Below are 13053 nucleotides of genomic sequence, written 5' to 3' on the forward strand. Positions count from 1 at the left end.
ACGTGTAGGTGTAGGTGTAGGTGTAGGTGTAGGTGTAGGTGTAGGTGTAGGTGTAGGTGTAGGTGTAGGTGTAGGTGTAGGTGTAGGTGTAGGTGTAGGTGTAGGTGTAGGTGTAGGTGTAGGCTGTAGGTGTAGGTGTAGGTGTAGGTGTAGGTGTAGGTGTAGGTGTAGGTGTAGGTGTAGGTGTAGGTGTAGGTGTAGGTGTAGGTGTAGGTGTAGGTGTAGGTGTAGGTGTAGGTGGTTATTGGAATGCTCAGCCTATAATGATATTCGTGCTGAGGAGGGATTCGATCATCAATAAAGCGTGTTGGAGGCCATGAAATGGGAACCAGTAGGTCTGGCGAGGATGTTGGAACGTATGCGGGCTCACCGAAACTCAGTTACCCCCTTTAGACGCTAGTCTGGGCTGATGTGAGGTGTTTCCTGTCCTCCGTGGCTTTTAGGCGTATAGATATTGCCCTTGGGCCTTCGGCTCGTATTGGTAGTTTTACAGGTATGGGGTCACTCACCCCCAACCATGTAACACACACACACATACATACACACACACTCTCGAACGGCATGACCTTGCTTGCCACATACAGCTAACCGGGGGTGGTTATCTCCCGTTGTTAACGCTGCCACAAAGCTCCACAGCTACACGAACCCAAAACGGTAATTTCCTTCTTTTTAAAGGAGGGGAAGAATGACGTTATTTGCGCTGAATTTAGGTGCCGTACCTCGGCTTCGGAATCTGGTGTGCATCGGCAGGAGAACGGAAGTTCTCATCGATCTCTATAATCATTTTTGCGTGAATATGCATGCCGCCGGATATGCCGGACCGCTGGACAATTGGGCCCAGGTCAGATACATAACCTCGGTGTGGCGCCAAGATGCCCATCCAGAAACATCTTAACAAGGAGCAGGCAGCCAGGCAGACAAGCAAGCGCAGAGGCAGAGCAGGGCAGGGCAGGGCATCCAGCGATTAGGCATAACATTTTTATCTAGCCCAGAAGGAACACACGGCTTAAAGATTAGCGGGCATTGCGGATGCGAGATACCGAGTGCCCGCTGATAGAATCTGCCAGTCTGAACAAGTGCCTGTCGGTCGCTCGCGATCGTGCGCGCACACACGGACACTTATTAACGTCTGTAAAATATTTATCAGCTATAGACAGTGTCCTGGTATATAGATTGGGCCGGTTTCGCTCCCTATCAAATGAGGACACGATCTATAGGCAATCGAAAATTTTACAGACTTGAAGTATTGCCCCGGCCGGGCCTCACGCGTTGTGAACACCCCTCACACCTACGCTCCAACGAACAACGCAAAGCAAGGAAAAATGCGTGGATGACTAATAATACTAATTAGGCCATTTCCAATCCAGAATACATACATGCATATGAGCATTCGCTGCCGATGATGGCGTTGCAGTTGCGCACGCACTCCGCCGTCTAGGCAACTTGCTTGCAGCTTTGGATGGCCGCATACGCCTGGGTGGGAAGCACACGCCTCGGCGATTGCGTACAGCCCAACCACACCTGTACGGGCCGCGAACAAATGCCCCCTCCGTCCTCGTCATCAATGGCCTGTGCCCCCTATCGCGGTGCCTAGTAAGCATGCATGCAGTTCTCCGTACTGTACTATACGCACCGGGCCGCGCCGTACACCGGTAAAACAAATACGAGTTTGATGTTGGGATGGGTTGTTCGGCAGCATTCAGACCAGTCAACTTCCAGTTGCGACAGCTGGTCGTTCCGTCAGCAGCTGAAAATCATAAGAGCCACACCCCCTATCCCTCCACCCACCCACCCACCCACCCAAACACCCATCCACCCACCCTTCCACTCATCGGCATCCATACATACATACAAACACAAACATCCATCCCGTCATCCAACCATCCATTCATCCACCATGGCGAACACTCTGATGAGCAACGACGCAACCAACTCAGCTGCCTAGGTCAGAGGCGTGGTGTTCTGTGTAAACGAGCAGCACGCTTTCGCGTGCGCTCCTCAAGTTCTTCATTGTCAGCATGGTACGTGACATCAATGCCGCCATACATGCATCAACAAGCGGCGAGCAGTCGTCGCTGCCACCTAAAAATGACATAATGCTTCTGGGGCGGTTATCATAGCGACGACTGGACGCTGCTTGCAGCAGGCGTCCTTAGGGTCGGCTTAATCATCCCGCTCTCATACAAGCAAACAAGCAAACAATCGAAGACGCAAACAAGCAAGCATTTGGTCATACTTTGGAGCAAGAGCGTGGGGCAAATGTGTGAATACGTACTGCGTGACAGGCAATAATTACGTAAACAGCCACACTCCACCAACGCGCGCCCCGAACAAGCAACGCAGACCTTATCCCGCGCAAAATGGGACGTTGAACATTGAAATTACGGACCGATAACTTCTAATCACGCACCAGAGAGCGAGCGCATCAACGAACGTTGCGCCGGACGCGCTACACGCCGCGCACATGCACGTCTGCCGTTAGTTTTGCCGCAACAGAGCAAACTGATCGACTGGAAAAATCAATGGGATTTGCGTGCCGCCCTAATCGCAGCCCCGCCTAAACAGGTACCGATGCCGATCTACGCAACGAGGCGCGGGTATAGAAAAGGACTAAAGAGCACGCGATACAGTGCCCAGGACACTACGCTATACATCGCTGCCTGCACCCCCTTGCAAAATGGAAAAACCTACCTAGCTGCGGGAGTAGCTCTTAACAAACATCAAGAAAGGATACCACGTTCGTTCGTTTCTAGTCGCAAGCCGAGCGCAGAACTAAAGGCCCCTTCTGTAGTAGCTGGCACACAGTACGGCTCTATAAATACGCGCGTAGCGCGACCACCAGCATCTCGAGAGGCCTTTTCAGCGGCCAGCTACTACACCTTCCATCACACACTCGCCAGGCCGCCCAGCCAGCACCAGCCGGGAGTCAGACCCAGCTTATGTCAAGCCAGGCCCCACAGATGCCACAGGTCGGTCCCCAGCGTGGCCGCACACCGCAGCCAGGAAATGCCCGCTGCGCTCTACAACCTCTTCAATCCAAACGAGGGTCCCCAGCCCAGCGGCGTCAACGGCTGCCAGCCTGAGCCGACCTGACCCCATCTACCCTCATCGATCTTCCCTGCCCTGATCTGCGCTGCACACCCCCTGCACCCCTTGCCTGCTTTTTTTGTGTACCATGTTCACGCTCATGGTGCGGGGCCTTGAGGGCCCTTGAGGCCACCAACCCACGGCTCATCATCATCATCACCCATTACTGGGCGCTTCCAGGAACACACGGCTACTTGGGCTGCCTTGTGATCAGAGCTTGCAAGAAACGCCCGCAACGTTGGAGGCCTTGCACGAGTCCAGCACCTTACCCCAACCTGAGCCAGGACAATCGGCCACTCTCGCTTCCACCGGTGTGCCATCATCTTCAGGGGTGCATAAGATGCCATATTTCCAGAACCGCATATACGATGGCAGGGGTGGCACGCCTCCGTCGGCATTGTTGAGCGCCAGAACGGCTACGCCGCTGTCGGAGCCGCCGTTCAGTTGCCGGCACACCACGGTAGCGGATATGCTGTCCCACCCTATGTCGGGGTCGTCGTACAGGTTGCAAAGCGCTCCCCACTCGTTATTGTAGCACACATCCACACGGCCCACAGCGGGCACTGAGGTGTATATGACGCCCGAGGTCGCCACAACGCGAACGGCACCCTCCACATTGCCTGCAAGCGAGTGAGCGAGTGAGTGAGCGCGCAATGGACGAATGACTTAAAGTGGGTGAGTGAACATGATGATCGAGCGGACGACGAGTGAGTATCACTGGCCGAGAGAGTCGAGTTCCTGAGCGAGTCGGCGACCGTAGGAGAGTAAATGAATGAGGTGCTGACAGAGTCAGTGCGTAACATTTACAAACCACTGGCAACGCGAAGAAGCTTTGGAGAGCAGGGGTTCGGGTAGGGTGCTGGGTCGAGTGGTGCAACTCGTCTGGCGAGCATCCGTAAGGAAGGAAGCAGGACAGGATAGATAGCACGCACCGACCTAGCACGCATAGCAAGCCTGCGACATGACACGTCTCGCACGATGGCCGCAGGTGGTGATGTGCCTAATGCTTTGTCTGCATGTGAGGCCGGGCGCCCCGTGCAAGCCTCCAGCAGCATCTCCTTACCCTGGGGAGTTTTGCTCTTGTTCTTCTAACGGCAACCACCTATTCATTTGGCTTCTCGCCTTCGTTACCTTAAGGCATCGTCGGCCTACCGTAACAAACGCAGTGCGTTTACACAAATATGAGCCACACAGTTCGGGCCAAAAAACACTAGAGAAGCAACAAACACAACCTGCCGTCCCGAGAGCCGTACAACAGAAGGACGCTTGCCCCAAGTACGGCAGTAGTGCCAATCAAATGCAGGGTAGCAGGTAAAAGCAACTCACAGGTTATGTTTGGCCGTAAGCGCTGCTGCGGTGATGGTGGTTGCGAGTTCGAGCACACTACGCCCGCGTCTCGCTCGTGGCGGTTGCAGCCTTGGATTGCTGACGCATTCCGACTATTGCATGAAGACAACAAGGTTTCAGAACCTGTACATGCCACGTCTGACAGCAGTACGAGCTGGTCTGCAGCGCCCGACGGGAAGCTGTTGGGCGCCGCCGCCACGCCCCTGGCGAAGCCCAGCTGACGGCACGCCACCGACGCGTCTACATCACTCCAGCCGCTGTCGCAGACCTGCGACAGATAGCGCGTGAGGGGGGCGCACGGCGGACAGGCGGCGGAATCATTCCTGAGAGTGCCCCGCACACCGAGCATCCGACACGTCGATCGATGGCTGCATTAGGCCTTTTTATTAGGACTGAATGCGGCTTTCCCTCCTCTTGATTGTATCGAAATATTAAAACCCTGAAACCCATCCACCCGCCCGGGGTCCCGTACCGTTCCCCACAGTCCTGCGTTGGAGCAGACCTCCAAACGACCGGAGGTAGAGCTGCCGCCGGCGAGGCGGACGGTCCCCGGGGTACTACCTGCAGCGGCACGAGTGAGGAGGGCGCATTGGTGGAAAGGGCGCGTTGGGCCACTGGCTGCGGCGCAATGGGGTGGACGGGTGGTCTTAAAACCCGGTGGTGGCTGAGCGCGTCGTGCGAAGGGCACCCCCTTGCGTTTCGAAGCAAGACTTCTTCCTTACAGCCTGCCTGGCAGTGCAAGCATTTGTTTCGTACGCCTGTAGCGTCGTCCTTCCCAACCGGGTTAGCCTTATAGCGCGTTAGGCGTTTACTTCACGTGGCTGGCATACACAAGGCGACCAACGGAATGAGGGCAAAACGACTGAGCCTACAACCAAAATGCTTCAAAGCCGCGTGCGCTGCCACTATCAGATCGCTTTTCGTTTTTATCCTATGTACGTTAGAGCACTACCACAGGCTTCTTCACACTCACAGAGATAAGGGCTGGGAGGCGGACGTGGCGACGGTGCAACAGTTGACGGGTCGTTGGAGCACACCAGCCCCACTGCTTGCCGCCTGGGGTTGCAGGTGCTGCCGCCCCAGCCGAGAAACATGCACTGCGTCAGCCGTAACAGCCAACCGCCATTGTATGTGTAAGGCATCACGCAGTCGACGTCGCTCATCCAGAAGAACGCGCCGGGCCCCGGGTCGCCGGCCACCGCGCTGTTCGACGGGCCCATGGGTCGCCCGTACAGGTAGCCAAGCTGACGACACGCCACGCGCGCCTCCGGCATCCCGAAGCCATTGTCACATACCAGCCCGTATCGCCCGCTGTAGCACACCTCCAGACGGCCTGCGCCCTGCCGGCCCGCAATGGGCACCAGCCGCAGGGCGCCGTCCTCGGAGCACTCAGGCGGCGGTGGCTGGGGCGGTGCTACTGGCGCCGGCGTGTTAAAGCAGACCACGCCTGCGTCCTCCTGGTGGGTGCAAGGCAACCGAAACCCTGAGGCGATCGTACGGCGCCTGCACGCCAAAAGTGAGCTCTCCGCTCCCGTACAGTCCACGTTAGAAAGCCAGATGCTCATGTTCAGGGGGCCAGGTGTCCAAAGGTCGAGCATGTTGGAGTCGGGTGGTGGCGGTGCCGCGGGTGTCGCTGTCACGCTTGTGATGGCACGTGTTAGTGCCCGTCCCGAGGGAAATCTGAACTGCTTGCAGACGACGAGCGCATCGTTGTTGTTCCAATTGTCATCACAAACACTGCAGGACAAGAACACAAACAATGGCAGCAACAGGAAGATGAGGATTTGGGTTTCGGAACAGCGTTTCGTTTGGCGTCCTGAGTAGGGAGAGCCCTCGTGAGTCCTTTGCAGGGATTTGTTGCAAGGATGCACGGACTGGGAATTCGTTGGGCATTGCATCCTAGCGTAGCATCTCCTTTCAGCTGAAAAAGCTCCGGGCCCCGGTCAGACCAGGCCAGGTTACGAACCAGAACGAATTGACCCAAACATGCCAGAACCGATGCTACTCACCTGCCCCATTGCCCACCAGAACAGACCTCGACACGGCCGATAATAAAACTGTTGCTCGTTACGGGACGGTTAGAATGGAGGATCATGCCATCTTTCGGCACTAACCGCAACACCCCGTCCTGGCTGCATGGGTAGCTTCCAGGCTGCCAGCTGTTGCTGCCGTTGGTGAAGCCCGACGACGGCGGTGGGGATGCCACGGCAGGGTTCGCGCAGATCACGCCCGCATCGTACTTGTGGTTGCAGCTCGTAGAACGGTTGGGCAGGAGGCAGCTTGCAAGTGCCGTCTCGTAGCCCAGGCAGGTCACGTTACTATAGTGGATGGGCGAGGATTCAGTCGCATTGGGAAACCAGCCCCCCTCAACAGCCTCGCCCCCGGCGGGGAAGCCCAGCTGCCTGCACGCCACACGCGCGTCGTCCCAGCCCCAGCCCATATCGCAGATGGTGCCCCAGACGTTATTGCGGCAGATCTCCAGCCGCCCCGACCATGCGTTGGGCCCGTCCATGAGCCGCAGCTGGCCATTCGTGCCTGGGTGGCACGTAAGGGACAGGGAATGTAGCTTTGGCGTGCGGGCGAAATATCAAAAGGACGAAGGAGAGGCGCTGATGATGATGTGCGGAGGTGGCTCAGAGGTTTCCTTCCACTCATGCCGACCGTGACAGACCCCGCTGGTCCAGTCCAGCCGCTTGCACTGAAAGGCGTTCCTAACCCGCATCAGCCCTCCTTTTATTACCTACGGAGAACTCAACCAAAGCCGACTTTGTAAAAAAGCCAAAAGCCGGAGAAACACGGCAAGCGGGCATCCGAGCGCCAACCTAGACAGTGGGACGCTAGGCATAGGACCGCTGCGAGCGAAAGACATCCCCCAGCGAGGGGGGTAGACCCTGATCCCAAGCACCATCACTCACACCCCGAGCTGGCTGGCGTCGGCACGGACGCGGCTGCTGCTTGAGCAGCTGACAAGAGGACAGTGGACAATACTGACGATCGGGCTGTAGTAGGCGGTGGAGGAGATAATGCTGTTGCTAATACAGGCACCAACTCGGGGGGGTTGGCGTCCAGATCTGATGTAGAGTCCTGGGATGTTTCTGGAAGGCCTGCATTGCGACTAAGCACCTGGGGTAGTGAGGCAGCTGTCCTGATGACGAGAGGAGGTGGGAACCGAGGCCGGGGAGGCGGCATGCGGACCAGCGGCGGCGGCGGCGGCGGTGGCGGTGACAAGGAAACCCGGGGGGGCGGTGGTGGCGGGCTCTGTCTCGATGGTGATGAGGATGAAGGTTGAGACTGTCTGACGGCAGGCGAAGCGGTCGTTGGCAGTGGAGACGGCGATCGGAAGGCCGACGGCGGGGGTGGCGGTTTCCACATCCAGCGGACGATGTTGCTAAAGTGGAAGGCATCTATGGGTGTCCAGTAGGAGTAGTCCCAGTCATTAGGAGGGCCGCCGCTCAGCACCCCAAGGACTCGCAGGTCATCCAAGTCCACGATTGAGCTACCCGACTGTCCTCTCCTGGAGTAGCAGTAATTGTACATCATCCACATCGGCCGACACTGTGACGTAGTCAGGAAGCACTGGTTGCATTGCGGATTGTAAATGGGATCGGTGTAGCCGCAGGCCATTGTCTTGGGATACGAAGCCCGCGCGCAGTCGTACTTGATGCCCAGCCAGGCCGTGTGCGGACTCATTACGCGAATTACAGCAATGTCGAAATAGTTTACGGCGCCGCGCTGGTCCGCATAGCTCCTGTTGGTGGTCTCCGTACGGTAAAACGTGGCGTAATCGGCTGAAATGTATGTTGCCGGGCTGTCGTAGTTAGGTTTCTTATCTAGGGCGGGGGAAATGCGCCAGTCTTTGTAACCAGTACCAGTGGAGAAGCTCCAAACGCAATGCGCTGCAGTGAGCACGTCCCACGGCGTGATGAACGCCCCAGAGCACTGGAACTTGGCAGTTGCGCTGGGATCGCTGAATATGAAATGCGCTAGGGCACTGAACGGATACACCTTCGCGTCCAACACCCCCCAGCGGTTGTCCCCTAGCACCCGTCGACTGCCACCACCGCTGCCGCCACCGCCACGACTAGCATCGTCTTCCCTGCGAACGCCAGAAAGCAAGCCCGTAGCTCCGACAGCGGGCCCCCCGGAGTCATGGCTGCCGCTGGCGCCGCTGCTACCGTCCGTCCAGCCCACTGCCCCGCCGCCGTGGACTACAGCGCTGAGCCCTAACCCTGCCATCAAAGCTCGTTTAATGACCCGATGTTGCCGAATAGGCCGGGGCGTTGCTTCCAAGAAGAAGTCACCCGTGTCCGGCGAGTACCGCATCCCCCTGACCTGCACCACCAAGGTGACCCGGAGGGGCGAGATGGTGGGCGCAGGATAGAAAGCCAGGGGGCCATGCGTGGATTGGGCAGATGCTTGCTGAGCAGGGTGGATGGCGGCGTAGCTGGCTGAGGCGTGGCGGAATGTGTTGGCATAGGAGGAGCAGGAGCTGGGTTTCCCTTCTACCTGCGCCAAATGCTCGCGAACGGGCTTCCCTTGAGTGTTATAACTTCTCTTGCATGGCCAAGACGCGCCTGCTGTCCCACGTCTTTACATTCTTGACTTCCCGCAGTAACAGGATGCTCGAAGCGCATTAAAGGCCCCCCTGCACACTGCCCCATTGGGTTAGCGAGGGGCACATGTCCTCAAGGAGCGCTCTACTTGGACTACGTCTGATCTTTATATTACGCGTACATAATAACATGATTGCCCACGTGAATGAAATACGGTTGACTGCAGGTTCTACCTGCACCCTTAATTCTACGGGTTTATTTCATTCCATTTCCCACTGAGGTGATCTTAATGTTCATATCTGCGCAAGATGGTCAATTTTTGCTCTTACGAGGATCTGGTTTATTTCCGGAGGGGCTTAGGTTTCTGCTGCGGTAAAAAAGGCAGCCCTGGTGCAGCGCCTGAACAAGGGACGCCATTCAGAGTACGTCCTGCTGACGGGCAGCAGGAACGGTGCGGCGGCAGGGCACAGGCGCCCTAGGTAGCGCCGTATCTGCTATCAGCACGTGCAGACTTCTCCCGTCCCCAAAACGGATGTGTGAAACCGAAGGTGTGGCTACTTGCCGCCCGGATGGCCACCACCGTGGACTGAACTAGGTATGTATGTATGTATGCACTCCTATGTATGTATGATGTGTGGGACAAGGGGGTATACCTTCACCCGTGGCCGCTACCCGGTGAAACCCTGCCTTCCCCGGTATTTCGGGACACCCTCATCCAGTCACCCTAGCCGACCTCTCAGTGGATCGCTCAGGTTCAGCACCCACCACCGGCATTCAACGGAATCTGCCGGATCAACGGCGGCTCAACTTCATTCCTGGTCAGCTCGTAGTTCTACTTTTATCCCAGGTCACCACCGTCCATCGATTAGGAGCACTCTTACCTTCCACCATCGGAAGGATTTTCGACCCTGACAGGTCTGTCTGTCTTTATGTATGTATGCATGCATGCATATGTGTGTCTCACATATTTGTATGTGCGTATGTATACATATGTATGTACATAAGTGTGTGTTGACGGTGACACAGCCATCCATCACCCGACCGTTGCATATGAGTCACTGGCGAACGTTTGACCGGAATCTAACCAGCACCTGACCACCAATCGACAGCCAACTGACCGGCAGCCGACCAGCAACTGCCATCCCCCGAGCACACCACCATACCTGAAGATTATCCAAAGACGACGCGCCAACTGCGCCAGCAGCCTCCGCCATAGAGCCGCTTCCTGCACCCCCCACGCTGGCGCGCATCCTACAAACGAATGGCCACCAAACAGAACCGACCACATTAATGGCACAACCCCATAGCCAGACGCAGTTGGCTTGTCCGAAGCTGATGTTTTTGTATTAGCGGGGGCGCCGTTGTTGGCTAAGATGAAGGTGGGGAAATTGGAACAAGAGACGTTTTGTGCGTGTGGATGAGTATCTAAATTCGAATGTCGGCGGTAAGTGGGCAGGCAGGGTGGGTGGCGCACAAGCAGGCAGCCAGGCCGGCGAGTGAAAATCTGCCTCCGGCGCACAAACGTCACATTGTACATGACAGCGCATTGTAGACTGCTCAGCCACATACCTGCCACCCAAGTTACTGGGGTCCCCGCCACCAGATGGCCCAGAATGCAGCTCTACAGAGCCCACATAGACAAAGCCGTCAGACTCGAAGCGCTTCATATCTGAGGCACGGGGTTTCCTCAGCTTCGGACTCCGAGGTGGGGGTGGCGGGCTGGTGGAGCTTTTGGAGGATGCAAGCGCCGCTGTGGAGGCCGCTGGCGGGGCAGATGCGGGGGCTGCAGTTGACGCCCAGGGCGCCAACGGCAACAGGTCATCTCCTAAGGACGACGAAAAGGCAAGCGGATGTGAAACTTTTGGATTGATGGCGCATCCCGCCCGTTGCCATGGATAAATGCCCCAGAGCATGTACCTGTACATGCGCCGTCGGTTCCGAGCCGGTGCCCCTGGCATTCCGCTAGGCAACGGTGTCGAAATGTTATTCCATTTACACAAACTGGCGAGATTTCATCAGGGCAATCGTCGCAAATCCACAGCGGACTTGTTGGGTTAGACTGAGAAGTGGCAGCTGTGGCAAAATATGACAGAAAGAGTAGCCCAACGCCCAGGCGATTAGCCCAGCGCATCGTGTATCTATTGCATCTGATGTACTTTGTCGCTCCGGTAAATCGAAAAGGCGAGGGCGTGGGCGATGATCTGCACGAACGGTTAATGGCGTAAACTACTTACCCAGTTGTAATTAAGGAATGCGATAATACACAATTTGCGTGGTATCATGTGATCTGCGAGTTGTATGCCGTAGGTGCTTCTCAGCTTCGCAACAGAGGTAACTCCATTTGTGTGCATTCCTAACTAATTTCATGAGACCAACCTGGATTTGCAACGAAGGTCACTGGAACAAGGTACAACCATTTGCAGACCATTAAAATGTCGTTTTCCTGCGGAGTAGCTACGTTATCCATAATTGGTGGGCGGTCTCACTCCCTCTCTGCTTAACCGCAAGGTATATAACTCAAACCTTATACTTTTGAAGTTATAAATATTTGATGTAAGGAAAAAACATATGCAGTGCGTTTGCGTTGTGGAAACGCCCACCGTCCCTTTATTATTCCAAGTTAATAGCCTGTGAATCTAGATACCTGGTTGGAATTCTGCTTCATGCTGACTACTTAATAAGCTGGATGTTTAGCTCACCGCGGGGCCCCATTGCCCGGGTCGGACGGTAAAAGAGTTCAAAAATGAGACTGGTTTGAAGGACCCCACTCACATTTCCAACATAGTACATCATTTCAATTGTGTGAATATTCAGGAATAATTAGTTCTTGATGGTCAACGTTGGTGTAACCTAGTGTCACGGAATTCGCAAGGCCCAGCTTCCGTCCCTTCCATGGCTCGATCAATCCTGGCACACGTTATGTAGGAGGAATCCTAAGCAACCAAGTAAAGCATCGTCATTGGCGGCCGAAAGTGCCGGCAGCCGGCTCGTCCGACTGGCATGTCGGAAAGTGCTTGATAAACCTGGATTATATAAGGAAAATCTCAGTCGCCCTGGCAATCCTTACACATCATATCAATGGCTGATCTTCTTGGACGAAAGTAAAGGATGGCAGCTGCGGCGATATGAGAAGACGAATGGACGCCGCCGCGCAAGGGCCAGCCGGGGAGTACTGGCCAGGGCTGAACCTATGGACCAAACATCGGCTTTCCCCTCTCGCGCATAACACACGCAACAATTTGTGCACTAGAACGAGGCCGACGGCGGCTGAAACGTGCGCACTTATGCACAATATAGCAATATAGCAATACAGCAACCATATAGCCACAATCACAACTTGCAGACTCAACATCATAACAATGACCGAACCGGGTTAACCCGGTCGGTCTATTTACCTTCAATAACTTTTCTGAGAACAAAGACATCAAAATGGCTCGCAACAGTTCAACGGATCAGGCCGCCGGTGTGACGGCGGAACGATCTGAAGCAACCATATCAATTTCCCTTCTTAGGGAAATTACGAAGATGGAGCAACCTTTTGGCAAACTTCGATCGCTGGCAATGAGAGCAATCTTTCAAGGAAACTACCTAGAGAACAGAAAGCAGGTAATAGACATTATGGCAGGACCGATTGGACACCGAATAGTGCAGACAGTACAACAGGAGCTAAAAGCTCCTTATGTTTTCGTCGGAGAACCGGTCGCTTGGGAAGCTCGCAACGACGAAGGAGTCGTTGGACAGATCAACGTCTACGTACCGGAGGAGTGGATTACGCCCGTAAAAAACTTAGCGGACCATTGCGGACGAATCAATCTAGCAGATCTCCATCTAGGAGATTACCACATTCAAGATCTTGTAGTAGACATAGTGGGGGCATCTGCCCAATACTTCAGACTGACAGGATTACCTCCGGCATTTCCTCAGAAATGCCTATTCTGGCTTATTGCGGAAGCCTACGGCTTTGACGTAGATGAATATGGAAAGAAATGGGGGATAGTCGAGGCTAATCTCACTACAGCCGTGGTGTGGGTGCGATGGGATCAGCCCGCATTACCCGCCAGGATGA

General features: G+C 55.5%; 2 protein-coding genes across 2 annotated transcripts; both read right to left on the reverse strand.

The window, feature by feature from the left end:
* Positions 1 to 4456: 4456 nt before the first annotated feature.
* On the reverse strand, positions 4457 to 4981 carry VOLCADRAFT_37783 (uncharacterized protein; the record flags this gene model as incomplete). The annotated part of the gene is made up of 2 exons (XM_002953910.1): positions 4457 to 4702; positions 4907 to 4981. Coding segments are annotated over 2 exons (321 nt in total), but the record flags the coding sequence as incomplete, so codon positions are not given.
* A 1659-nt stretch (positions 4982 to 6640) lies between these two features.
* On the reverse strand, positions 6641 to 6961 carry VOLCADRAFT_37253 (uncharacterized protein; the record flags this gene model as incomplete). The annotated part of the gene is made up of 1 exon (XM_002953911.1): positions 6641 to 6961. A coding segment is annotated over one exon (321 nt), but the record flags the coding sequence as incomplete, so codon positions are not given.
* Positions 6962 to 13053: the final 6092 nt, after the last annotated feature.

The sequence above is a fragment of the Volvox carteri genome (assembly GCF_000143455.1).
Source record: "Volvox carteri f. nagariensis unplaced genomic scaffold VOLCAscaffold_39, whole genome shotgun sequence".
Classification (NCBI taxonomy): Eukaryota; Viridiplantae; Chlorophyta; class Chlorophyceae; order Chlamydomonadales; family Volvocaceae; genus Volvox; species Volvox carteri.